The 25184-nt window shown below is 39.2% G+C and overlaps 1 protein-coding gene across 2 annotated transcripts in view; it reads left to right on the forward strand.

The window, feature by feature from the left end:
• Window positions 1-25184, forward strand: part of LOC127571931 (monoacylglycerol lipase abhd6-A-like) — a 39543-nt gene that overhangs the window by 1020 nt on the left and 13339 nt on the right. Inside the window, exons 1-4 of one of the 2 annotated variants that reach the window (XM_052018686.1) lie at window positions 12672-12938; window positions 17931-18065; window positions 19491-19647; window positions 22889-23002. In XM_052018686.1, coding sequence (XP_051874646.1) covers window positions 17947-18065; window positions 19491-19647; window positions 22889-23002 — 390 coding nt within the window. In that variant the 5' untranslated portion in view covers window positions 12672-12938; window positions 17931-17946. Of the gene's footprint in view, window positions 1-12671; window positions 12939-17930; window positions 18066-19490; window positions 19648-22888; window positions 23003-25184 lie in introns of those variants that run through there. The other variant, XM_052018684.1, reaches the window with a different exon arrangement.

The following is a 25184-nucleotide window of genomic DNA, read 5'->3' on the forward strand; positions in this document are numbered from 1 at the left end:
TACTCAATTATTAATACTTATTTTCTTTTCTGTTCCCCCCACCCCGGACTCAGGATCATAAGGATCTATCGTGCCCTTCCCTCAACAAAAACTGCTCAGTGTTCTAGGATTATCCTGGACCGTAAAATTACCTCTGCTTCACTAGCACAAAATATTTTCCTAAGTCCCCTTCCAACCTCAGCGCCAGCAACAAGGTAGTACTCCTTGTTACTGAGGGTGACACTATCGTATGAGAGACAAGAGATTCTGCAGTTGCTGGAATCTGGAGCAACACACACCAGTCCTAATGAAGGGTCTCAACCTGAAACGTTGACTGTTTATTTCTCTCCATAGATGCTGCCTGACCTGCTGAGTTCCTCCAGCACTGTGTGTGTGTGTGTGTGTTATGCTATCTTATTAGCTGTTTCTGCCACTTTGCTGGTTTCAGCTCACTGGGCTAGACATGCTGTAGAACCCTCCTGTGCCCTAGCCTTGAACCCCCATCTTTAGTTTCTTTCTGATCTCCCATTGTGCTTTCTCTGAACTTGCCAATTGGGCCGACATTCTCCTCTCAGCTTAATTCCCATTCAGCTACTGAATCTAAATTCCTTTCACTGATATTCATAGTGCCCGTTTCCTCCCCGTCCTACAAATTTACAAATCCTCAGCCTTTCGGGCTTTGCAAACTACTTCCCAAGTTCAATCTTTATTTCCTCTGCAAATCATTCACTATCTCAAAATGATACTGTCATCTCAAATATTTCCTTGTTGATTGCCTATGATGAAGTTTCTGATCCTGCTAAATTACTAAAATGCTATCAAGGTCACAAACATCCTACATGATTGATAACTGTAAACTGTACATCGTCATCAATCTGTCTGGATCTTTGATGTGGGCAACTTCACTGTCCTATCCAATGCCTGAACATCAGTTAGTTGAGCGAGACCATTCCATTCTCATCTGTCCAGAAGTTTTCCTTAATGGTTTCTCACACCTAAACTGTTAACTCTGATGCACACCCATCCCATCCCCAATCCGTATTTTTCACCCACAGACTGCCATTGGAAACATTATCTTGCGTTTCCCCCAAGTAGTGAGGATGCCAACTTCACCTCACCACTACACCTCTCTCACTCCCTCCATTGTCTCTGCATCATCAAGTTCCTTTTCCAATATCCAGTACTGAATGAGCAGACGTTTCCTCCAGTGATCTGGAAGACTGAACCCATTGTCTTTCATTTCTCTGCTACAAACTTCATTCCATATCCACCAACTCCATCTATCTCCCTACCAATGTTCTGAGGTAGAAACAGACTGTTCACAGTTTTGGTGTCACCTTTCATGCCAAGGTTAGCTTCTGACAGCATAGCTGTGCCCTCACTAAGGCTGTCAATTTCCAGCTCTGTAATGGTGCCTGACTCCATTTCTTCCTCAGATTTCTGTTGTTGAAATCCTCATTCATATGTTTGTTAGCTCTGCTCTAGACTTTCCCAGTGTACACCTCGATAGCCTTTCTTGTTCTACATTCCCATTGGTCAGTATTCAGAAGTAAACATCATTGCCCCCATATGCTAACTTGCACTGTGTCATTCATCTGTGCATGCTGTCCTACATTGACTCAAGTTGAGTGCACGTGAATTTGAAAATTGTTATTCATGTTTTCAAATTTCTCTATGTTCTGGCCAGACCCTTTCTCCGTAGTCTCCTTGCACCTCCAAACTTCCAGGATGTCTGCACTCCTCCAATTCTAGCTGCCATCCCACCCCCTCCCCTCCCAATATTATATTAATTGTGCCAGTGTTGGTGGTACACTTTCTTATAGAAGTGCCTTTGAACTTTTCACTATCCTAAATAAATGCAAGTTAGTAATGGTAGTATTATTTTCTTTTGGCTTGACAACATGTGTTATGTATCAAACTTAGTTTGAATGTATTGAGGTGTAGCAATTTTGGAACTTTGGACTTGTCTGCCATTATTCACATGGATTATCTTTTCCATCTTTTATCTTTTAACCTTCAACTTTGGATGCTGATAGACTTTGTTCTGTCAATAAAATAATGAAGAAAGAATTTTATTGAGATAGAGTTATGCTGCAGCTGGAGTGAACTAATTAACTAATTCCAGGGTGAACTACTTGAAGGGCTTCAATAGTTTAGGGAATCAAATTCCGATTATGTTGCACATCAGGAACCAAACTGGGGGTACCTAAAATGTGTCCAAAGAATATATTGCCTTCCCACATTTTTCTAACTCTTGGGAATTTCCCCAAGATAATTATTTGGGTTTTATGTGGACAAAATGTGCATGTGTTAAGTAAGGGGAAATCAGAAATAGAATATTATGAAGTAAGTTCACATGTTTAGACCTTGTCTGGTGGTTCATAATTTAAAATAATGTGAGATACATTCCCAAATAAAACTTCATTTAAAAAAGTTTAAGAAAGAACTTTGCAGGTATATAATACAATTAACATTTGTTTCAACCATTAAATTTTGAAGCAGATTTCATTTTATTTTTGGCACAGTACAGCTAATGATAGTTCTTAAATTTTCAATAATTTCATTATGTCAATAGATGTTGTTGCATTCAGATATAAGCCAATTGAAACAGATCTTAACTGGAATTCATTTCAATTGTTATTCACTTATATGCTACGTAACTTTACTCTTAAGTAGCTATTAGCTGAAGGACTTATCCAGTTACATTTTATGCTATAAGTAGAATGTGCAGAATGGCATATAAAGTGCATATCCACTGAGAAATGTTAGATATAGGGTTTATGTTAATAAAGTCTGTGTTCACTAATAATCAGAGGAGAAGGTGACTTTTAAACACTATACATATTTAACGTCATCTCAGGCAGGAGCAGGTCTGCTATCCGTTCAATTCACTGTGTGACATGTAAATTTTTAGCTGAGGAATATCTGTCATTCTCTCCAGAACTGAAGTAGTGGACGTGTTATATAAAAAGCAGCACTTACTTAAAAGACTTGCATCTGACTATTGTTGTCAACTGAATAGAAAAACAATGTAAAGATATGGTGACATCTTTCTTCTGTGTCACCTTAACTCAAGATTAAATGTATGCTACATATCATGTGCTGTGCCTTTTTTGTTTTTTATTTCTAACTTTTAGCCTTAGAAGATAATAGACTTTGTTCTAACAGTAAAATAATTAAGAAAGGTCATCGAGGGAAACAAACAGATCCACTACTCTAAAGCAAGGGACTGTAAGGGCACATTTGCTAAATGTTAACAGTTAAATTGTTTTGATTAGCTAAACCCTGGCTAAGGTGTATTGAAAAAGTTTTTTCTTTATTTTTCCAGCAGTACCTTATAACCTGCTTGAAACATCAGTGTCTATCATAAATGGCCTAGAAAGTATTGGATAATGAGAGTATTGTAACTGTTTTATGCTAGAAGTTATAGCAGTGGAAGAAATCTTTATGTATAAAAAGTTAAATGTTAAAAATGCCTTTTGCCCAAGTTAAGTGGAATTATCTCAAGTTTACACTTAAGAGCTAGATTTGACTTCTACTTTTTTGTATGCATTGTACCTTCATTCCTTAGATTAGGTTGCAGGAAGTTCATTTTCTGTTTTTTATGTAGACTAATTTGCTTTAGCAATTAAATACTATTATCAATCAATCTGGGTTAATGAGTTCTCTACATGCCAATGTAGAAATATTGGAAAAGCTGGTGAGCAACTTCATTATAAAAGGTGACTGTGCTTTAGAAAAGATGGCAATTTAAAAACACAATAGAATAAAGCTTATTGCTTCACAAGCTTGTCACAGTGACAGCTCTGGGTATATCAGCATTTCTTTGTGCAGGGGGAAGGTTATATTAAACCTGCAATAACTTTGCCTCATTTGTTGCAATGGGCTATAAATGCTTGCCTTGTCATGCAGATTCCAAGGGCGAATGTAGAATTTAGGATTTAGAATGTATAATCAGCCAATGCAGAACACTGAGGATAAAGAAAAGAATAAGTGTGTTTGTGTGCGTGATTCTTTTTCAAGACTGTCTATATACTGGTAACATTGTCACATACGGAACTCTCCTCCCTCTTCCTAATGCACAGAAGTAATCTTTATTCCCACCTATATTTCATGATGAGACTCCTCTCAAAACTTCCCTTTGCTTCATGTCAACAACCTGCTTCCCTCTTCCATATCTTGCTGGCACACACCAGCCATTCCTCAAATCCTATCGATGCTCTTCACAATGGATATCTACCTTCAATGTAAGCTGCCACCCATTCTACCTCACCCTTCAGGTCACAACAGTGGTTTTATTTTTCCCACATTTCTTCTAGTTCCACTCTGGCTGATTAATACATTTAAGTGAATTTAAAAAGTTGTTCCTGCATTTTGAACAAATTTGGTGTTTAGTCTATGTGGGCAGCTTGTGGGGTGGCAGTCTTTCCTGTAGGCAGTTCCAGGATTTTGACCCAGTGACAATGGATGGAACAGTGACTACATCCAAGTCAGCATGATGTGCAAAATGGAGATAATGGTGTTCCCCATGCACCTGCTACTCTTGTTCATTTTGGATTTGGCAGCTGGAGCCAAAGAAGCATTAGTGGGCTGCAGCAGCTCATCTTATAGAGTACATGCTGCAGAAAGGGTGTAAAAGATGAAGTGTTGTAAGTTAGGAAAATGAACAGAAAATGCTTGAAATGCTCAGCAGTTCAACAAGCAGTTATGATGAGAGAAGCAGAGCTTTTATATCAATGACCCGAAACATTAACTCCATTTCACTCTCCACGATGCTGTCTGGTCTGCTGCATATTTGTGCATTTTTTTGTTCATATCACAGCCGTGAGTTGCTAGTTTTGAAGGGAGTGAAACTTTATGAACTGCTGATCAGGCAGAAGAGTTGGTGTTGAGTTTCTTGGGTGTTGAAGCTTTGTCCTTCCAGGCAGGTGGAGAGTTTTCCATCATACCCCAACAAGACAAGGTGGTGTAGAGGTTTTGAGGAGCTGTGAGGTGAGCTACCTGTAAAAGATTACCCTGTGTCTGACTTGCTCTATTAGCTGTGGCTCTTCTCTCCTGGTCCAGCTGTGTTTTTGCTCAGTGATGATCCCATAGGTGATGAACTGGAACTTGTATGCAAATAAGGGATTACATCATTATATGAGGAATTTCAAATGGAGCTGAACACTTAGGAGTTATTATTGAAGACCAGTTAAGGTCAGTGATGAACCAGTTGTAGATAGTTCAGTCAAGGATTCTGTTCTAAGGAATTCCAGCGGTTATGTCCTCTAATTGGCAGCCCACTTGATTGGCAACACAATCACCAACCATAATGTGCATTCCCTTTCTAAAAAAGATCATACTATGATTGGAAACATATTCAAGCTGCAAGATTAACTATGGCAATGCATCAATGCTTCAGCAAATCCTCACAAATACATGTTCTCCATCACCATTTTTTACCTCCAACAACCACAAGTATCTTTATTTTTGTCCCACCTGTTAGAGATTTTCCCCCTGTACCTGCTGACTTTGACTCCTTGCTGGTCCCATTCCAGACAGTGGCTGCCTTGAGGTTAATTTTATTCAATCTCTTCTCTGGAATTCATGTGTCCCCATTTGGATCAAAGGTGTAATGATCCAAACCAAGGAGAACACACAGGCAGAAATCACACCTCTGGTTTTAAATCAAAAGGTGAACCAAGGAATTACTCGACACAGATCCTCTCAATTTGGATTAATTAGATTAGCATAATCTGCTTTAATAAAAGCATTTGGTTCAAGGTGCCATCTCCAAAGCACAAGTCAGTAATACAATGGAACACTTTCCATTTGCCTGAATAAGTGTAGCTCCGTTCAGCACTATCCAGGACATGGCAGTCTGCTTGATTGATAACCCATCCAGCACTCTAAAAATTCACTCTCTCTACCACCAGCATACAGTAGTTACACGGTACATGATCTACAACATGCTACTTGCCTAGCCTACTTTGACAAATCCATGACCTTCACCACCAAAAAGAACAAAGATAGCAATAAGTGGGGAACATTGCCAGCTATAAATTCCTCTCCAAGTCACACACTACCCTCACCTGGAAATGTGTGGCCAATGCCTTCATCAGGGAATCCAAATCTTGGACTCCCAATTTAACAGCAATGTGGGAACACTTTAATTAGAAGGAATGTGGCCGTTTATAAAGGTGACTCACCATCACCGTCTCATGGGCAGTGGGAGTTGGGCAATAAATATCGGCCTTGCTCGTGATGGCCAGATACTGAAAAAGAATAAATTTTAAAACCAACATATTGCTAAACACAAAGCAAAGCAACAAAGCAGTAAATAGTTCTCAGTTGTCTTTAAATACATGAGCTGTGGGATGGGTTGGAAAGTTCTGAATAATTTTTTTTTAAAGTAATTTTCCACTATAATTTTTCAATCTTTTAATGATTATTTTAGCACTGCTTGAACCTGTTAGTTGATATCATGTAACATTCTTATTGGAAGGGAATGCATTTTTAGATTAATCTGGGAAGAAGGTTTTGGGTACTTATAGTCATTATAAGTGTTTTAGAACTTGGAAAGACGTAATAAAAGTCAGGTCTGACACTCAATTACTGATGGAGGGTGACAATGTTCTTCAAATGAGACATTAAATTAAGGTATCGTTTTAAGATATCTTAATTAAGATATCTTTATTGGTCATGTACATTGAAACGCACAGTGAAATGCATCTTTACGTAGAGTGTCTTGGGGGCAGTCCACAAGTGTCGCCACGCTTCCGGTGCCAACTAGCATGGCCGCAACTCCTTAACCCGTACGTCTTTGGAATGTGGGAGGAAACCAGAGCACCCGGAGGAACCGCTACACTACTGTGCCTGCCCTTTTCAAATTGTGGCCCTGTCTGTTCTCTCAGATAGATGTAACAGACCTTTCTTTTGCTGGAAGCAAGGGAAGGGGAGATCTGGATCCTGATAGGGTGGGGACCACCATTCAGGGTCCCAAATGCTTTTTCCATGTAAGGCAATCCTGTACATTAGGAAGGTAGATTGGTTGGTTTGCAGAACACCTCGGTTCAGTCTGCTACATGATCCGGTTTAACTGCTGGTAAATATGACCTTTCAAACAATTTGTGATTGGGGGAAAAAAAAGTTGCAGTCGCTCACTTGCAGCTGTCCATCTAGTGGGAAGTCCATGCTACAATGTTTGTATGCTAAGCAAGACCACCGGCAACCTTGGTGTTGCATTGGACCCTGTGCTGAGTTTTGACCACATAACTACTAATCATCAAGTCTGCCTAATTCTGCCTCCATAACGTTGTCTAACTCTGATCCTGGTTCAGCACATCTGCTACTGAAACCTTCATTTACTACCACCAAACTTGACTGTTTCATTGTTTTCCTGGTCAGCCTTCTTCTGCCCTACATACATTTGTGGCCATTCAGAACTCTGCTGCCCCTATCTTAACAGGGTCTAAGTCTCATTCACCTATCACCCTTGTGCTTGCTGACACAATGAACCTTGCTCTGAAAATGCTTTGGTTTTATTTCCTCCTCCTTGTTTTCAAGTCAGATGATGGCTTCATGTGGTGCTCTCCTCCCAAAACCTCTCTCCAATGTCCTCCAGCTGTAGAAGCCTTCTAGATCATTGTACTCCTCCATTTCTGGTATCTCCAGTTTTAATTGTTCCATCATGAACGTCATGCTTTTTGATGCCTTGGCCGTAAGCTCTAGAATTCCCTTCCTAAATCTCTCCTCCAATCTCTCTTTCTCTCTCCAAAACTAAGTCTTGAGCAAGCTTTTGGTCATCTCCTTCTGTGGCTCAACACCAAATCTTGACAAAACATTTGCTTGAAAAAGTTCCTTTTGAGCATGGTTGGGATGGTACCATTTATTTATATGGAGATGCCATTTAAATAAATGCAAGTTATTATGACACTGGACTTGAAGCGAAGCCACAGGCAACGTATCATCATTTTTTGGTTATCAAGCCAACATATGGAGGTGTTCAAAATATTTTTATTACTCTCTGAAATGTTAGTCTTTTACTTCTCTGTTTATTATGCTTAAAACACTGGAATGATGAGTTGATAATATTTTCCATAATTTGAAACTACTGTTCTGAAAATTGAACCCAGTAGAAGAAAAAGTTAGCAAATAACAAAGTTCAAATTCAATGATTTGTAAATTGATTTTAAAAATGTTCAAATGTGATGACATACCAAATAAAGCTCATGCTGTTTAATTGAGGAATTGCTGAAGCAGAACGATTTGGCTGAAAGTGCAGTCACAGACTGAAGCTTAAAAGCTCACATGATGTTGCAGTGGATGTAACTGTTCAGACTGGGAATGTTTTGGGTTTGATTCCAAATCCATGCTGCATTAGCTGTTGTCGGCCAAGCTGACATTTTGGGTGGTACAGAAGCCTTAAAAGATGTCTTAAAAGATGAGCAAACTCTAAATATATTATAGATTGGAGGAAATTCTCTGGAGATGATTATTAGGAAAGATCTTGAGAAAGGAATGTTAGTTGGCAAATGGACTGAACAGAGTTTGCAGCAGCTTGATGGATGGTTTATTAAAAGGATATTTTTGCACAAACAATTTCTGCTATATGCTTTTGTTCGCCAGTTAATGGATCAGTTGTTGATGCATTATGTGTTGCTGAATTTGTGACACTTTGAAGATCCTCTGGAATGTATTGCTTGAATTATTTATGAGGAGGTATCCTTTGACATGCCTTAATGAACTCAATCAATGTGATCATTTGCAGAGTAAGAAATGCCCTGTGTATTTATCCTTGAATTGGCAACAGGATCTATTTTTTATTGCTACTCTATTTAAAAAAAAGTAGCAAAACATTGACAGACTGAAATTCATCCCAGGCACTGGATTAATCAGATTCTCAGTTTGGCTTGGTATCATTGACCTGATGTCACTTTACATCTCCCACTGTGCCAACATTCTGGCACATTTTTTTAAATGCAGGAGAGCATATGAAATCGTTTTTACCTTTAACTGATATCTGCCTTCTGCCCCCTCAATCCTAAACTTCTCCTGGCCCTCAGTACCTCACTCCACAGGACATTGAGTGGGCAAAGGAATCCTGGTGCATTTTTTTTTACAAAGATGTCTGTACACAGTTCATGGATCAATGAGGAATATTTTATATTTTTATAATCATATTTCTAGTTGTAAATAATGCAACAGCAATTTTATTTTGAAAATCACAAGCCTGGCCTATGTGTCCATATTATATGCAGAGGAGTTTAGCTGGAGTGGCATTGCAGGACAGGCCTGCCCCAAGTCCTTTGCCTGGGTTGCACTTTGTTTGAGTGTATCCCTCTGCATTTACTCCTGCTCTTTGGCAGGAGTAAATGTCAGCAGCACTCAGTCATGGATGGCTGCTTTTGCTGGCAGAACAGCAGGTTTCAGTCACAGCACAGCCGATGGTTTATTTCTGCCTTTATATGAGGTCCAGGGAACAGTTCATATAATTCAAACTGCTGTATTACTGAACATTGGGAAAGAACTAGGACAAATTTTAATGGTTCTCACCTAATTTAAAGCAACATTAGTTTTCTCCGCTGCTGCTGACAATCAGCCAGCATGACCTGTGACTGAACTTGGCCTTTTGGACAAATGTAACTGACATTCTTTCAGTTTGGCAAACTATGACATTTAACTCTTACAGAATATGTCTTGGCTAACAGTACTCCGTCTTACAGTAGAATGAGCATTGCCAGTTTCCATAATCATTATTTCTGGAAATTTCATTCCTTACCTTATAATGTTGGAGTACTGTTAGCCAAACTATATGTCATCTTGTAATTGTCATTCCTTGGTTTGCCAAATGGAAAGGGATTGCAGGAGGAATCTGCTACACATCCAGATAGAATCCATGACTGCAAGCACGGTGCACAAGGGAGAAAAATATCCTGGAGATTTGGGTTGATCTCTTGTAGGTTTGGGATATCTGACCTGGAACTTAAAACAAGTGTAGAGGTCTCATCAAAATTGTGACCACGCTGGCTTCGTACAGGCATTCTATAGAAAGACCCTTTTCATTGGTTGTGTGCAGTTTAATTTTTGTGGCTGGGCAAAGAAACATGTCTGCTGACAAAGTACAGTGTGGCGGTTCTTATGTTATGTCTGTATTGCTAGGGCTTGTGGTCGCTAAGAAGCGAGGCAATGCAGGTCTTTTGAGCACTGCCGCAGTGAAATTTAGAGCCGTCTTTGCTGAATTGTATAAAATGGTGTCACCTATACTTGGAGGTTGGGATTCCTATCACAGACCAACAACCTTGACAACATTTTAGATGTTAACTTTGTCATAGAGGTACACTAATTGTTACATTTAAAAACTAAATTTTTTTTGAAATTACAACCAAATTTCATTTCATCGATTTGTGTCAGACTTGCGCAAGGTTACAGATGCATCATGAGAGACCAGTTACAAAACCCTAATTATTACTTGGCTTTAATTTTGGATTTTGTGCCAGTAACGTAACAGTGGATAACTATAATTTAAAGTAAAATCCTAGTCCAAATTAAATTTATGAGACTTCATGACTACCCTTAAAGAGGAATAAAAATAGATCCTTGGGATGCAACTTCATGTAGTTATTTGGTAATATTTTGGCCTAGAAATTTACTGCATAGTACACATTTCTTGTTCTCGTACAATGACAGTTCTCGTACAATGACAGTTCTCGTACAATTGCCTTCAGGGCTGGAATCTAAGAGGGAGCAAAAAGGAAGTAGGTGGAGAAGGGAGGCCTTATTCATCCAGGTACACATGGAGCACTCCTACATTAAATTTACTTGGGAACACTGCCTGAGAGGTGTTTTATTTACTGTGTGATGTCACTTGCAGCAGCTATAACTAGACTCTCGATCAGTGGATGGACACCACTGCTTCTGACTATCAGAGTCACTGTAGCTCTCAAGTTTTCTTGCAGGCAGCAACGTCTCCCAGTTTGCAGAACATCAAGGTATTGGGAAGGTCTTCCCCACAAGGGGAAGCACCTACATCTTGTCAATCCATATGTCACTGTAATCCAGAACTCATAATGCTTTGGTGTGCTTGCCAACAGCAGCCGGACAACTTCATCAATTCCGTCACTATCACTTCCCCTCTTTGAAGATGAACTGGCCTGAGTTTTAACAATCAGCCATTTTAAGTCTCAGTATAGCAGTGTGTTATTTTCTTTACCACACTGACACTATCCAATTACTTCACCAGGGAAGATGATTAGACTCTTGTCAAGGCGAACTTTCGTTCTCTTGACCATTTCTTGCTCTGGGCCTCTAAGATGGCCTTGATTCTCTCACTGTTTTGTTTGCCATATCTCTGCTTCCACAAGTGTTTCTTTGCTGTCTGTAGGCAAATCACATTCCTCTTTAAAGAATACTGTATGAGTTTAAGCAGGTTCATCAGTGCCCAGTGTGCACCATCTCTATAGGCAGACAGCCATTAAGTCACACTGTTGGCATAGCTCACTGGGTGCCTGACAGCACAAATTTTGAAGCACTGAGGCGAATCCCTCCGTAAAGTTCCTACAAATTTAAAAGACGTTGCATATTTATATCTGTCCTTAGAAAGACAAAAGGATAAAATTGAAGCAATTCTCAGCCTTATTGTTGTACTTTGATTGATTTTAATGCATTCATTAAGTGAAAACCACAAGGGATTACAGATGGGAAGTAAAATATAAAATAAGAGAGGCAAAGGGAAAAGATTAGCTGCCAGCATAAAGGGAATCCAAAAGTGTTCCATAGGCATATAAATAGAAGGTGGAAGAATGGTGCCCATTAAGGCCAAAATAGGAACTTGCACATCAATGCTGACGGCATTTTTAAGGTACTAAATGTGTACTTTGCCTCTGTCTTCACAGGGGAAGGGTTGATTTCAAAGCAATATTGAAGGAAGAAATAGTTGGGATCCTGGATATGTTAATAATTGATAGCAAAAAATATTAGGAAAGTTGACTGGACATGAAGTCACTCAGACCAGATGGAATACTTCCTTGGATTTTGAGGGAGGTATTTTCAAAAGAGAAAATTGCAAGGGCACAGACTGTGATCACCTGGTGCACTTTGGATACAGGTGAATATTACTCCCTTATTCAAAAAAGGAAGTAAGGATAAGCTCAGTATCTATCTGCTAATATGTCTAACCTTGCTGGTGGGAAAGCTTTCAGAAACATTGATCAATATGGGACTAATAGTCACCTGGAGAGAAATAGATTAATTAAGGCAAGCTGGCATGGATTTGTTCATGGTAAATCATGTTTAACCAACTTGATAGAATTTTTATGATGGAGATAATGGATAGAATTGATGAGGGCAAAGCAGTCAGTGTGGTGTACATGGTCTTTGATAAGGTACTGCATTACAGGCTTATTAGCAAAGTTGAAGCACATGACGTAAAAGGAACATTGATAGCATGGATACCAAGATGGCTAAGTGACAGGCAGTTGGATGTTTTAGTAAACAATTGTTTTTTTAGTCTGGAGGACAGTGAGTGGTGGTATTGCAACCTTTGCTTTTTTGGATATGTTAATGACCTGGACTTGGGAATGTAAACAAGAATTCCTAAATCTGCTCATGACACAAGACTTGGCAGTGTAGTGATTGATTGCAGCAAGCTATAAACAGGCTGATTGAATAAGCAGACCAAGAGACTGCGGATGCTGGAATCTGGATGAAAAACTAAATCACTGGAAGAATAATAAGGTGTCTTTATTAGTCATATGTACATCGGAACACACAGTGAAATACATCTTTTGCGTAAGAGTGTTCTGGGGGCAGCCTGCAAGTGTCGCCACGCTTCTGGAGCCAACGTAGCGTGCCCACAATTTCCTACCCGGTACGTGTTTGGAATGTGGGAGGAAACCAGAGCATCCGTGGAGGCAAAGGGATGGTCAGCATTTTGGGTTGAGACCCTGTACGTCCAGATAATTACTTGAATTTAAGTCCAGGTAAATAAATTGTGAAGTTTAAAAACTGTTGTAAGAAGTTATGACCTTCAGGGATGGAAATTTGCCACCCTTTCCTGGTTTGACTAAATATGGCCCCGGTCCTATCAATGTGGTTGAATTTTAATTACCGAAAACTGGAAGGCAATTAGAAATGGACAATAAGTGCTGGCATTTACAACAATGTTTAAATCCTGTGAATGAATAAAATGTTTTTAAAAACTTTGTATTAGTTACAGTAATGTAGATAAGGAATTGTAATGGATCAATTACCACGGTAAGGAGTTTGTACGTTCTCCCATGTCTGTGTGGGTTTCCTCTGGGTGCTCCGGTTTCCTCCCACATTGCAAAGACGTACGGGTAGGTTAATTTAGGTTTAAAATGGGCGGCGCGGACTCGTTGGGCCGGAAGGGCCTGTTATCACGCTGTAAATAAAATTTAAATTTAAAAAAATATAGTTACTTCGGGCTTTGTTAATTATATTTCTTCCAGGCCATTTAGTGTGTACATGTTGCTGTGTTGTCCATTTCATCAGTTTGGTTGCCTCATTGCAGAGATGATGTGTATCATTTGAAAGATGATGATATAGAGGCCCCAAAAAACCCTGGGGTAAAATTCTAAGGCATTCAAAACAAATGATTCTTAGTTTGTGAAATAAGACATGCAGCAATTCACCTCAGTGATTTTGGTCAAGAAGTTGTCAAGGGAGGTGCAGCCCTTTTTACGATCAATGTTGTACCTCAGCAGGAAAGGAAGAATGTAGACTCCAGGACTGTACTTGAATGCACACTAGTGAAATAGATGCCAACATTTACCTTCCAAGCTCAGCGCACGAATGGACAATTGGGTGAGAAATGCAGTAATTATTCAGAAACATCCCTACCTTCTCAGGAGGAAGGGAGAAAATAGATGAAGGAAGCTGGTGACGTTAAGGAAATAATGTGCAGTTTGTTAAAGTGCTGTTTTGTGAACCATTTGGTTTCATGAACATTCACTTAAGCTCCTAGGATAAAGTTCAGCAAGGGATTCCCAGTTCTCCAAAGACAAATGTGCAAAACATAAGATTGTTTATTCAACCTCCCAACTTGCATTGTTTAAATTTTATTACTTTTTCCGGTATCCTGAAATGCAGGGACCAAAGTCCTGTTAAAGGAAAACGTGTACATTTTTAATCAAAATATATGAAGCACATGTGGAATCGTGACAATAAACAGATTAAGGATGTGTGATTCTTGAGAAGGTAATCAATCTCAGTGTAGTTGCAATAACTTTCAACATCTCTTGAGCAGCTCTTAAACCACAGAACTTGTCCAATTGTCTCCTTTAGAATTTCATTTCAGTGGAAGGATATCTACTTATAAAACAACATTTTACCATGCAGGTAGTAGTTTTCTTTATAATATTAAATATGCAATTTTTATTGGCGAGATAGTGCCTGTGACATAAAAAACCTAGGTTTCCTGATAGAAGGAAACAGGAACTCAGGAGCAAGAGCAGGCAATTTAGCATCTCAAACCTGTTTTGCTAGTCCTTCAAACTGTGGCTGATCTGTGACCTAATTCCATTTACCTGCCTTTTCACTATTTCATGGTACCTCTGATAGATATTTGTTAACCGATCCCTGATTCTAAATTAACAATTGATCTAGCATCATCTGATCTTTACAAGGGTGAATTCTAAATTTGTGCCAGTCTGCATGTAGAAATATTTATTAATTTCATTAAAGGCATGGTCCTAAATTTTAGTTGTATATTCCCCAAGTATAAATGGAAAGAAACTACTACTTGTCAATCAAATCACGCCATAACCTTCTAAATTTTAGGGAATACACCTCATATTTGTGTATTATCTCTTCTTAATACAACTGTTGGAGACCAGGTATTATTCTGGTAAATCCACACAGCTCTCTAGGGCTAACGTAGCCTTCCTCTGTGTGGTGCCTAGAACTCTGAATACTTCAGCTATGGTCTAACAGCTTTGCATATTTTTCTTCCACTTGTAATTCAGTCCTCTAGATATGTAAGGTCCTGTATTCCATTACACTTTCTGATGTTCTTGAAGTTTTAAAGAATGGGCTTTGAGAAGTGGGAGAAATAGGGCAATATGGTTGAAAAGTGGAGTAGATGAATGCAGTTAAAGGTTGGAGGAAAGTTATATAAATTAGTTTCAGGATGCCTGAAGGGTTAGTTGCCTGTGGTTGGCCAGGTCTTCCATTGCAGGCTGCATGCTCTGAAATCCTCTGCAAAGCCTGTCCTTTCCACTGCCCTTAAACTCCACCTTATTAACCCAGGTTTGTTCAGTCCTTACCTCTGTTGTTATCATTTACAGGAGCACTTGAATCACTGAGGCAATAAAAGGCTACAGACCAAGTGCTGGTAAATGGGGTTAGTATGGATGGGTACTTGAGGGTCGGCATGGATGTGGTAGACAGAAGAACCTGTTTCGGTGCTGAATGACTCTCTGACATCCTCCCAACTCATCTTGTCTAATTGTCACCCGCCTTTTTTTTGTTGATGTCTACCATCATTTAATCTCACCTGCCTTCCACCTAACTGAACCTTTCCTCCCTTCCCATCCTTTTCCTGGCTGTGCACTTGCATAAAGTCTGTTGCATCTCCAACATTTTCTAGTTTTTGCTTATCTATTTTCTGTTTTTTGTGATGCTGCATAAATGGCAAGACCAGCATTTATTTCCATCCCTAATTGAGAAGGCACTGGTGCAGGGAGGGGGGACCCACTCTTCTTGAACAGTGGGTGGCACAGCGTTATTGCGTAAAGAGTTCCAGGATTTAGCAATGGCAAAATACTTCCAAATCAAGATAGTGTGCAACTCGGGGGCGGGGGTGGTGGGGGAGGTGGGGGAAACCTGTAGATGGTGGTGTTCACATGTACTTGGTGCCCTCGGCCTTTTTAGTGGCAGAGATCATAGGTTTTGGAGGTGATGTTGGAGTGGTCTGGGCAGGTAACAAAGGTATAATCACTTAAAGAAAACCCTGTTACTGTCAATATAATAATTTTATAGAATTAAACATACTTCATGGTCTGAAAAATATCCCAACAAGAACGAGGGAGGAGGAGATTTTGGTTATGGAGAGCTAAATTTCATGCCATTGTCACAACAAATTGCAGGTAGATGTGACAACTGGCATGAAATTTAGCCCTCCATAACCCATGGTGTATCTCACACAGCAGTGGACCACATCCATCCACAAGTTGCTCACAGTGACCTTTCACTCCTGCCAGAAGTTTCCAGCATTGCTATGGTTCTGCCTTTCTGACTCATGATGCAATAGTTCTTGTATTGCTTCAAATTTAAATGATTCTAGAAGTTAGTGCTCAATGCTGTTAAAGGTGGTGTTACCATGACAATTAGATTTTTCTTAGGACAATGTTTTTAAGATAATTCAGTATAGGGTGATGGGAGGGTCTGTTTAGAGCTTTTTTCCTTGTTTTCCATTTTCCCATAACCTCTGCTGCTTCAATGATGAACAATTGAGTACAGAACTCCACCAGGGAGATCTGTGAGTGTAGTGCCTTTTTCATGTCATTTAATGCATCTGTTTGGTTTTACTAAATTGACTGGGATTTATCTTGGGTAAGTACTTCCCATTATATTATCCTTTCCATCTAGCTTCCATTTGAAGCAGGTTCCATTTGTACCCTCAAGACCAAACGATAAAATATGGCAATAACTCCAATTTACAATTGATTTCAGTTTCCTGAAGAATATATACAATTAACCAGTAAAACTATATTAAAAGGGTTTTACATTCTTATAAAGAACTTTATGAAGTATTTGTAGAGGAGTGATCAGAGAACCAATGACTATGACTATTTTCATTGTCAATATTGTGCAAAAGCAATGGGGTTACTTATTTCAACACAACCTATGTCATGCTTTGAGCTGCAAGATTTTTGATGAGAATAATGATAATTAGACTTGGTCAAATAAAAACATTTTGAGTTTTTACAGACTTCTTCAAAACTTAGAGGCACATTAATTTCTTGGAATTGTGTATCAGTGACATTGGCAAAGGCACCCATCCCCTCTAAACCAGATCATGATGTATAATGTGAGAGGGGGGCTAGTTGAGCACAAAAGGGTGTGCCGTTCATTTGTGATCTGTGCTGAATTATATAGGCTAGTTGTCAAATAGATTGTCACCTTGAGGCCACCTTTTCTGTAGCATGTTAGCCATTTACACTGGTACCTATCTGGCTTACCCCTCCGAATGCATTGCCAGGAACAAGAACACTGATGGAATCCGTGCTAAATGGCTCATCATAACATTATATGTAGAGAGATGTGCTACTGACGGCGCTGCTGCACTGGGAACCTGGCATGAATTCCTGTCCTTTCTGTTGCCGTGCTCTGGAATCTGACACCTGCAGCTGGAGCAAGTGCCTTTTTTTAAAGTATGCTGGGGGGGGGGGGCGCGGGGGGGAGGCAGGGGGAAGGCAGGGGGAGAGGAGGAGCAGATATTACCTGTGGATGCTCAGAGTGGAGGACCAAGAGCATTATAATGAATCTTTGGTCTGTGGAGTAGTGCCAAGTGGAGTTTGACTGTGGTTACCAAAAATGATTAAATACTGAGCCGTATAAGTAGGAGATGACATCAAACTTGTACTGTACCCTGACAGTCACTGGTCAATAGTTGTACTGAACTGTAAGGGTCCCTGGTTAATGGTTGTACTGTGTCACAGAGGGCCTCATTTACATGTCCTTGCCTGTGATTTTTTTAAATATATATATTTAATTTAAGAACAGTTACAGTAAATATTTTTGTATTTGTGCACTAGTTGCTTTTGGTTACAATAAATGTGTCAGAGCTTGAGAGCTTGCTGTGCAGTACATTTGGTTGGTAGATGCACCAAGGTAATCCCAGGAGATACCTTCGTGCACCTTGAAGCCAAAGCTGCTTCAGAGTGAGCACTCTAAGCAGAATCATTTTCTGCGTTTTGCCTTCTTTTCATTTTTTGCTTTTTTCATTTCAGGCTTGACAGTGAGACAATGGATTTGGATTTAGTGAACATGTTTGTTTTAGCAGGAGGCACACTGGCCATACCCATTCTTGCATTTGTGGCCTCCTTCCTCCTGTGCCCTGCAGCACTCATCAGATTCTATTACTGGTAAGTGCACATTTGTTCAGCATTGGTAAAGATTAAGAAACTCACTGTGACCACATTCATTTAGTTGATGCAGAGTAAGCACACAACAGTTTAAACGTCATTGCTGTAAAATGTATGCTAGCCTAAAACCATTACAGAGGAAGGGGTTTGTGTGTAGTAGAGGTAATGCTGAGTTTGTTGAGATTTGCAGATTGAGGGAAGAGGTTTCCACCAGCATTCCTTCAGGAGGAGTGGGGGTGGAAACATGCCAACGTGAGCCCCTCACGGTAAGAATCCTTGAATTGATTAAGCTGGCCGGTTGAGGAGGATGTCCACTTCTCTTTGGCAGAACAGAAATCTGGTTCCCCCTAAAGCTTTCTTCATGAATGATACATTATTGGCAGAAAATGGGCAGATCACACAGCTTGCCAGAGAACTTGGCTCACTGCAGTGTTCTATATTTCCATGCCTGTGCACTGCAGTGTGGGGGCACAGAATGGACAGAAGGTTAAATACACATGAGTCTGAACTACCTGGACTTGCCATTGGGTGTCCCTTCAGCTTTATGCCATTTGTAGCTGGCCCTGTTCAAATGAGTAATCATCATTAAAAATGTAAGTGATTTATGATTTTTTTAAATTAACTTCATTTTAATGAATAAAACTCTTTCAATTCACATTGGTTAATTATTTTATGTGAATTTATCTTTTTAATAACTTTTAATAATTTAACTATTTTTGTCTCTGATGTTATTTGGAAATTATGGAAAGGCGATATGATAACATGAGCTGTCAGAAGGTCATCAGGGTGGTCCATGGGTGGGGCTTCTATTTGTCTTGCCTGAGATCTAGTCAGCATTCTGTAGCCAAGATCTAGCACTGGCTTGGCCGGGCAATCTCTGGGCACAGGCCAAGTCTCAGGCAACCTGGCTCATTAGAGACTAAATAGTAAGTTCTAAGGTGTGCAAGAACAGAGGGACCCATAAGATTGAGAGGAGAAGATCATGAGTGGTTTGGACATTGCAAATGGAGGAAAGCCATTCCCATTAGCAGAAAATTCAAGAATCACAGAGTCCAAATTTAAGGTGAAATAAAACACTTCTATACAGAGATTGTCAACTGAATTGTGCTTGATTCACAGGAGTATTTGGGGATAAAGAAATATTCTTGAGTTCACAGCCATCATAATGAGCAATAATAATCATCTTGAATCCAGCTGGGTTTATCGAAGCGTCTTCATAGATTTACCCTTCAATTTATCGTCAGCCTTAGGAATCAAAGCAGTTTCTTTCTGTAATTGAAAACATTGATAAATTAAAACCAGATAGACTTGACCACTTTGGTCATACATAGCAAAACCATATTGAAAATATTGCAAGAAATAACCAAAAAAAGCGTTGTTTGTGTTTTGATAGACACAGGTAAACTAATGTTGTTTTTTGTATAGGTACTGGCGAACAACATTAGGCATGCAAATTAAAAATGCTGACTATGGTAACTATCGATTCTGCTATTCAACCCGTGGAAAACCTGGTAGTAAACCTTCCATTTTGATGTTGCATGGATTTTCGGCTCACAAGGACATGTGGCTATCTGTAGTGAAGGTTGGTTCATTCTCTAACAACTTCATCTTAATTTGACTAAATATCTAAATGATGATGTAAATATGTTATTTTGATATAATCAGCATGATCCTGTTAAGCATCTTTCCTGATACTGCTCTCAAATAGGTGAATTTTCACGTTTATTTTAAACAAATGTGTACAATCCATGTGAATTGTCCCAGAGTGCAATGAGTTATTAATATAAGGGCTAAAGTAGGAAATTGGTTGGGTAGAATGTAAGGATTTGCTTCTTAGTTTATAAATATAAGTTTAATGGCTTTATATGGCTCTACAAACAGAAGTGGAAATATTGTTATATTAATATGAATACTTGCACCGCATTTTCTTGAAGCATGTGTTTTTTGCAGCTGCAACAGATTTATGAATCTGACAGGTTTACAGGCTCTGGGGATAGCAGCTGGTGATTCTGTACAAGACCAGCAGTGCAGCTGCAAGTAATGCAAACAACTCGCTTACTTCACTGTAAAAGTAAGCAGCTGAGTTGAATTTTGGTTTGATTTTTTTTTCTCTCTCTCCACACTTAATTGTTTAGTGTCCTACAATGTTTTGAAGGTTTTTTGATTCGGGAAAAACACCGTCAAACTAAGAAATGTACACAAAAAAAATTACTTCAGATTTATGTGTAGTGTTGAACACCAGAGATTATTTGGGATGGCCTACCCTTCAAAAGGCAATAAATATCAAGCTGATGCATCATGCTACAAGTAAAAGTAATCATTACATTGATTTACAAATAATTTCCACAAAGTTAAACCATTTATCATTGTGTTGGACTTCTGCATGCTGCTTCACACAAGGTCAAGGGACCATGATGCAGTGAAGTGTGTGGTTAGTATACACTTTATAGAATAGTAGAAAACAACTGAATATATTTTCTGTCATGTCCTTGAACCCATGAATCATCAAAACATGCAAATCTGTAGTGGCTCTCAGACATCCCAATGCAAGAGTCTATTCATTACTGAGCACAACTAGCATACTCAACTGCTGCCTAGTTTTGCCTGCAATCGTTGCATATCTAGAGATTCAGAGGATTTATGAGGGGAATATTTGTTGGTGTGTCTCTTTACCCAGGGACACTCTAATTCTCTGGTACCATTCAACATCAACTATTTTTTGAATTTTAGCTTGCACCAAGCATGTGCTTACAGTCAAGTCTTGTTTTAATAATTCTACTGTAATTAATATACATCAAAGGCAAGTATAAATGTTGAAAAATAACATTTGACAGCAACATCACCTACTGCTCCTTCCTACATCATTGGGTTTGCTGACACATCTTTCACATTATTGCATTCGATAATCATGGAGACAGCTGGCTAACAGCTCAGAAAGAATCCATCTCCACTAAAGCCAAATGTTTTCAAATTAATACTTCAGCAGGCTGTTTTTAAAGCTAGCAAATTAGGGAACAAGCCATTTCTAGATTTCTGCCCAATATTGAGCAATTTGGCCCTTGTGATCTGCTACCTACATCTCCATGGATCTAATTAACTTCTATTAAAATGAAAACAAAGCCGTTGCCTCCAATTTCCTTGTATCACTTTTGAAATGCTCATGGGATAGATTAGAATGAAAAATATGCCAGGATCAGTTGGAACTGACAGAGAAATGAAGTTTGAGCTGTGATTGTGCCTCTAGGAATGATATTTGGGAGAATTCTATTGAAGCAACTGAGAAATTTTAAACTTAAAGCACAGCCTTCTCAGGTGCAGGATTGATGTTCCGGTGTAGGAGGATGCAGCAACAGAAACTGTCAGTTCCTCTTTGGTTTCTCAGTGTAATGCTGTTGTCACTCCTTCTGTCTGTGGCAGATCCCCAAGGAAAATGATACAAACTCACATAACTAATCCAGTGTAGACCCTGTTTCATTTCAGTGAACAAGTGGTACCTGCTGCCCTCCCAGTCTGTTGAAATCTTTGACCTTCTAAAAGGCTGCATACTACTTTCCATGCACCTCCACATATTGCCCCATTTTACACAGAATCTGTGCTAACAGATCACCCAAAGGAGATACAAATGGAGAACTGAGGGATTCTGATCAATTCAGCAATACAGAGGGTAATAGTTAAGATGTATTGATATAAACATGGTGCAAGTCATCAAGGGCATTGCCTCATATGCTGCCAGTACAATATATTCTGTAGCATTATAGAACCAGCGCATCAAACTGTGTATAGAACCAAAGTACAGAGGCACCAAGTGTCACTGTGTGCTGAGGTTCTACCTGTGCTCGGTGTTGCAAAGAATGGCCCTGGCCACATTGCTGCACACCTTTTGGACACCTTTGATCACAAGTCTCATCAAGCAGTGGTCAGCACAGAACGTCCTGCGGGAGGACATGATGGATCCTGTAGGATGGTTCCCCAGACTGTCAAAGCCGCGTGGCAGAATGTCACATCGCCAGAACTCCCCAACAAGCACCAAGATCTTGCTTGACTGGCAGTGATTGGAGCCCTCCCTGTTGGCTCATTCTTGCATGGTCAAAGTTTCCATCTCTATGCGCGCTGCCCCTGGGACGGCTGCAATGAAAATGAGATGGTCACCCACATCTTTGAGGACTGTGTATTTGCAAAGAAGGTGTGGGAAAGGATGTAAGGGTCTTTGTCGAGGTTTGTCCCATGAAGCTGTGTAACAGAGAACTCTGATCCATGGGCTGTCCCCAGGGATGGATACTGAGACAGACATCAAGTATTGCTGGAAGATTATCAACCTGGTGAAATGTACACACTGGTCTGCCTGAAATGTGTTGGTTTTCCAGTACAGTGGGATGTCCATAAGGGAATGCTGCTGCCTGGCACAATGCAGGCTGCAGGAGTATGTACTGATTGATGCACTGAAGTTTGGTGCAGCTGTTGCAAAGGCTTTGTGGGAAAGGACTGCAGCCCAAAGTTCTTGTGCCACTAGATATTGAGCAGCTAAGCCTTGTGTAAAAGGGGCCACGTGGGCAGTAATGGTGCACTGCATATGATACATGTTCACACTATAAACATATAGAACTGATAACATTATGAATGTATCGACTGAATGACACTAGGAATGTAAAGAAAGCCATGTATTTTTCTTTTGTATTTCTTTATATTTTCTATCAATAATGTTTATTTTGAAATAAAAAAAAGTGTTGTCTTTAGGTGTGGCTGAAGTGGGCCGAGACTTGCTCAAATTACTTTCTTATTCCTCAATGAAAGTAACCTGGACTGTGCATTATTCTTTCACACAGTTTCTGCCCAAGAACCTGCACTTGATCTGTGTAGACATGCCAGGCCATGAGGGCACAACACGTACTTGCATAGATGATTACTCCATAAAAGGGCAAGTAAACAGAATTCATCAGGTGAGTTCTTTTTTCTCCTCTTTGAAGTTTTATTAGGTGCGTGTCTGAAATTAGAATTCCATCACATTATGACTCAACTCAAATGGCACTTTCAGGATGCCCTTATTCCTGAGGCTTGGTAGCAATCACCTTGCTTTATGCAGTAACTGCAGGGTGTACTAATTTGTTGAAAATAATTGTTCCACATGTAAATTTAAACTCCACTAAAATTCCCATGAGAACTATTCTGATCTTTGATTTCTGTTACTTGTCTTATTCGGGGACTTAAAAGAGATATATGTCTAATACCTGGGGTTACCTTTGGACAGATTGAAAATCAAAATGTTTTCAAGTACATTAGATTTCTTTTAAAATCTACGAAAAATATTCAACCATGTTAAGTAAGGACAGAATTTGAACATGGCTTTAGCGTCCAAAGAAGGAAAGAAGTTGCACTTGTATGTATCTTTTACAATTTGAGGATGTTCCAAAGTGCTTTATAGCCAATTAAGAGGTTTTGAAGACTAATCCCCTCTGTTATGCAGAGAAACACTGTAGGTAATGTCTGTACAGCACTATTCGACATATTTAAATTAAATGAGTTGCTAATTAATCTGTATTGATTTTCATTGAGGGATAAATATTGACCAGGACCTAGCAAGAACTTCTCCATTCTTCTTTGAATAATGCCATGTGATCCTTCACAATCACATGAAAGAGTGGACAGTTCCTTAATTACAAGCTATTGAAACCTTAATAACAAGTTTCTTTAAAAACTTAAGAAAAAGCACAGATAATTATATTCTGCATTAACAGAATGTATTTTTATTTTGTACTACCTTGATGTACTTGTGTTTGAAATGATCTGTCTGGATGGCATGCAAGACAAAGCTTTTCACTGTATCTTGGTAAATGTGACAAAATAAACCACTTACCAATTATCAAATCACTACCAAAAAATTTGAGATGCAGAATAAAAATTCACTCTTACAAAATTTATGTGAAAAAAAATAAACACAAAATGTATACAGAGAACTGAACTAGTTTACCTAAGACAACGATAGTAGGCTGCCGGTTCACGGTGGGAGACTACATAAGGAATTTGTTTTGGAAACTGACATGGCAATCTCTTCTATCGATATTTGTACAACAATACTTTATTGAACAATGTAACATCCATTTCTGGTTAATTAAAACAACAATCCTTTATCTTCTGTGTACAATACTGTTAGAATTCTCTTGCCTATAGACAGCACACCATGGAGGCATTACTGTTGAGAAAAAAAAACTTCCCATAGGAACACATCTCCACTTATAACATGGGATTCAATGAGAAAAACGGTTCGCATTACAGAAAATCACAATGCAGCTGATATTCTAGGAACACAACCCCTCCATAACGTGGGTGCACGTTGTATTCATTATCCAGACACTGGCTTCAGTAGTGAATGTTGACAGTTTATTTTTCGAGGAAGAACCACATCTTAGCTCAATACTGTATTCACATACACATAAGGAAGGATCATTGATTAGTAATCAGAAGCGAAGTTCATATCTCCTCACTACCCCAGTGAATAAATACTAAGGGTAATTGAGTTTGAGTACTTGTGGGTTAAGGAAGGGTAACTCGCCAGGATTGTTGTTCATAATCCCTGTAGCTGGGTCTCTTGCTGGAAATGCTATGTGTTAAGGTTGCCCAAAAGCAGTATCCTCCTTTCAAATGTATTCTTCATGGATCCAGCTGACTTTAGCCAGAGGATAGAGCCTTTCTAATCTGTACAATTTATGATATAAATCTTTAAGACTATCATGAGTCAGAATGGCATTCCTGCTATCTTTGAAGAATTAGAAACTGCTGATATAAAAAAAGTTGGCTGAAAATGAAATAGCTGCTTGTTAAAAACGAATATGGAAGTCAAGTGGTTAGATTAAGTATTCTGGGATCTCTTAGGACTAATTGCTCTCTTGTTTTTATATTGAGGGCAACTTCTTTAAATACACCCGATTTATAGACCTAGATTTGGAAATGTTCAGTGTAGTTCTGAGCCAGCTCCATCTTTCACCTGTCATTTATTATTATAGCTAAAGCTACATATCCATAATGTTTCTCATTAGAAGCTTAATGCCTTAATTGGGCCTGAAATGCTTGATCTTGTAGGTTTTTAATTGACATTCTAAGTAAATGAACTTGTGCTCCTATGGT

This window comes from Pristis pectinata, chromosome 6 (genome assembly GCF_009764475.1).
Source record: "Pristis pectinata isolate sPriPec2 chromosome 6, sPriPec2.1.pri, whole genome shotgun sequence".
NCBI classification, from domain to species: Eukaryota; Metazoa; Chordata; class Chondrichthyes; order Rhinopristiformes; family Pristidae; genus Pristis; species Pristis pectinata.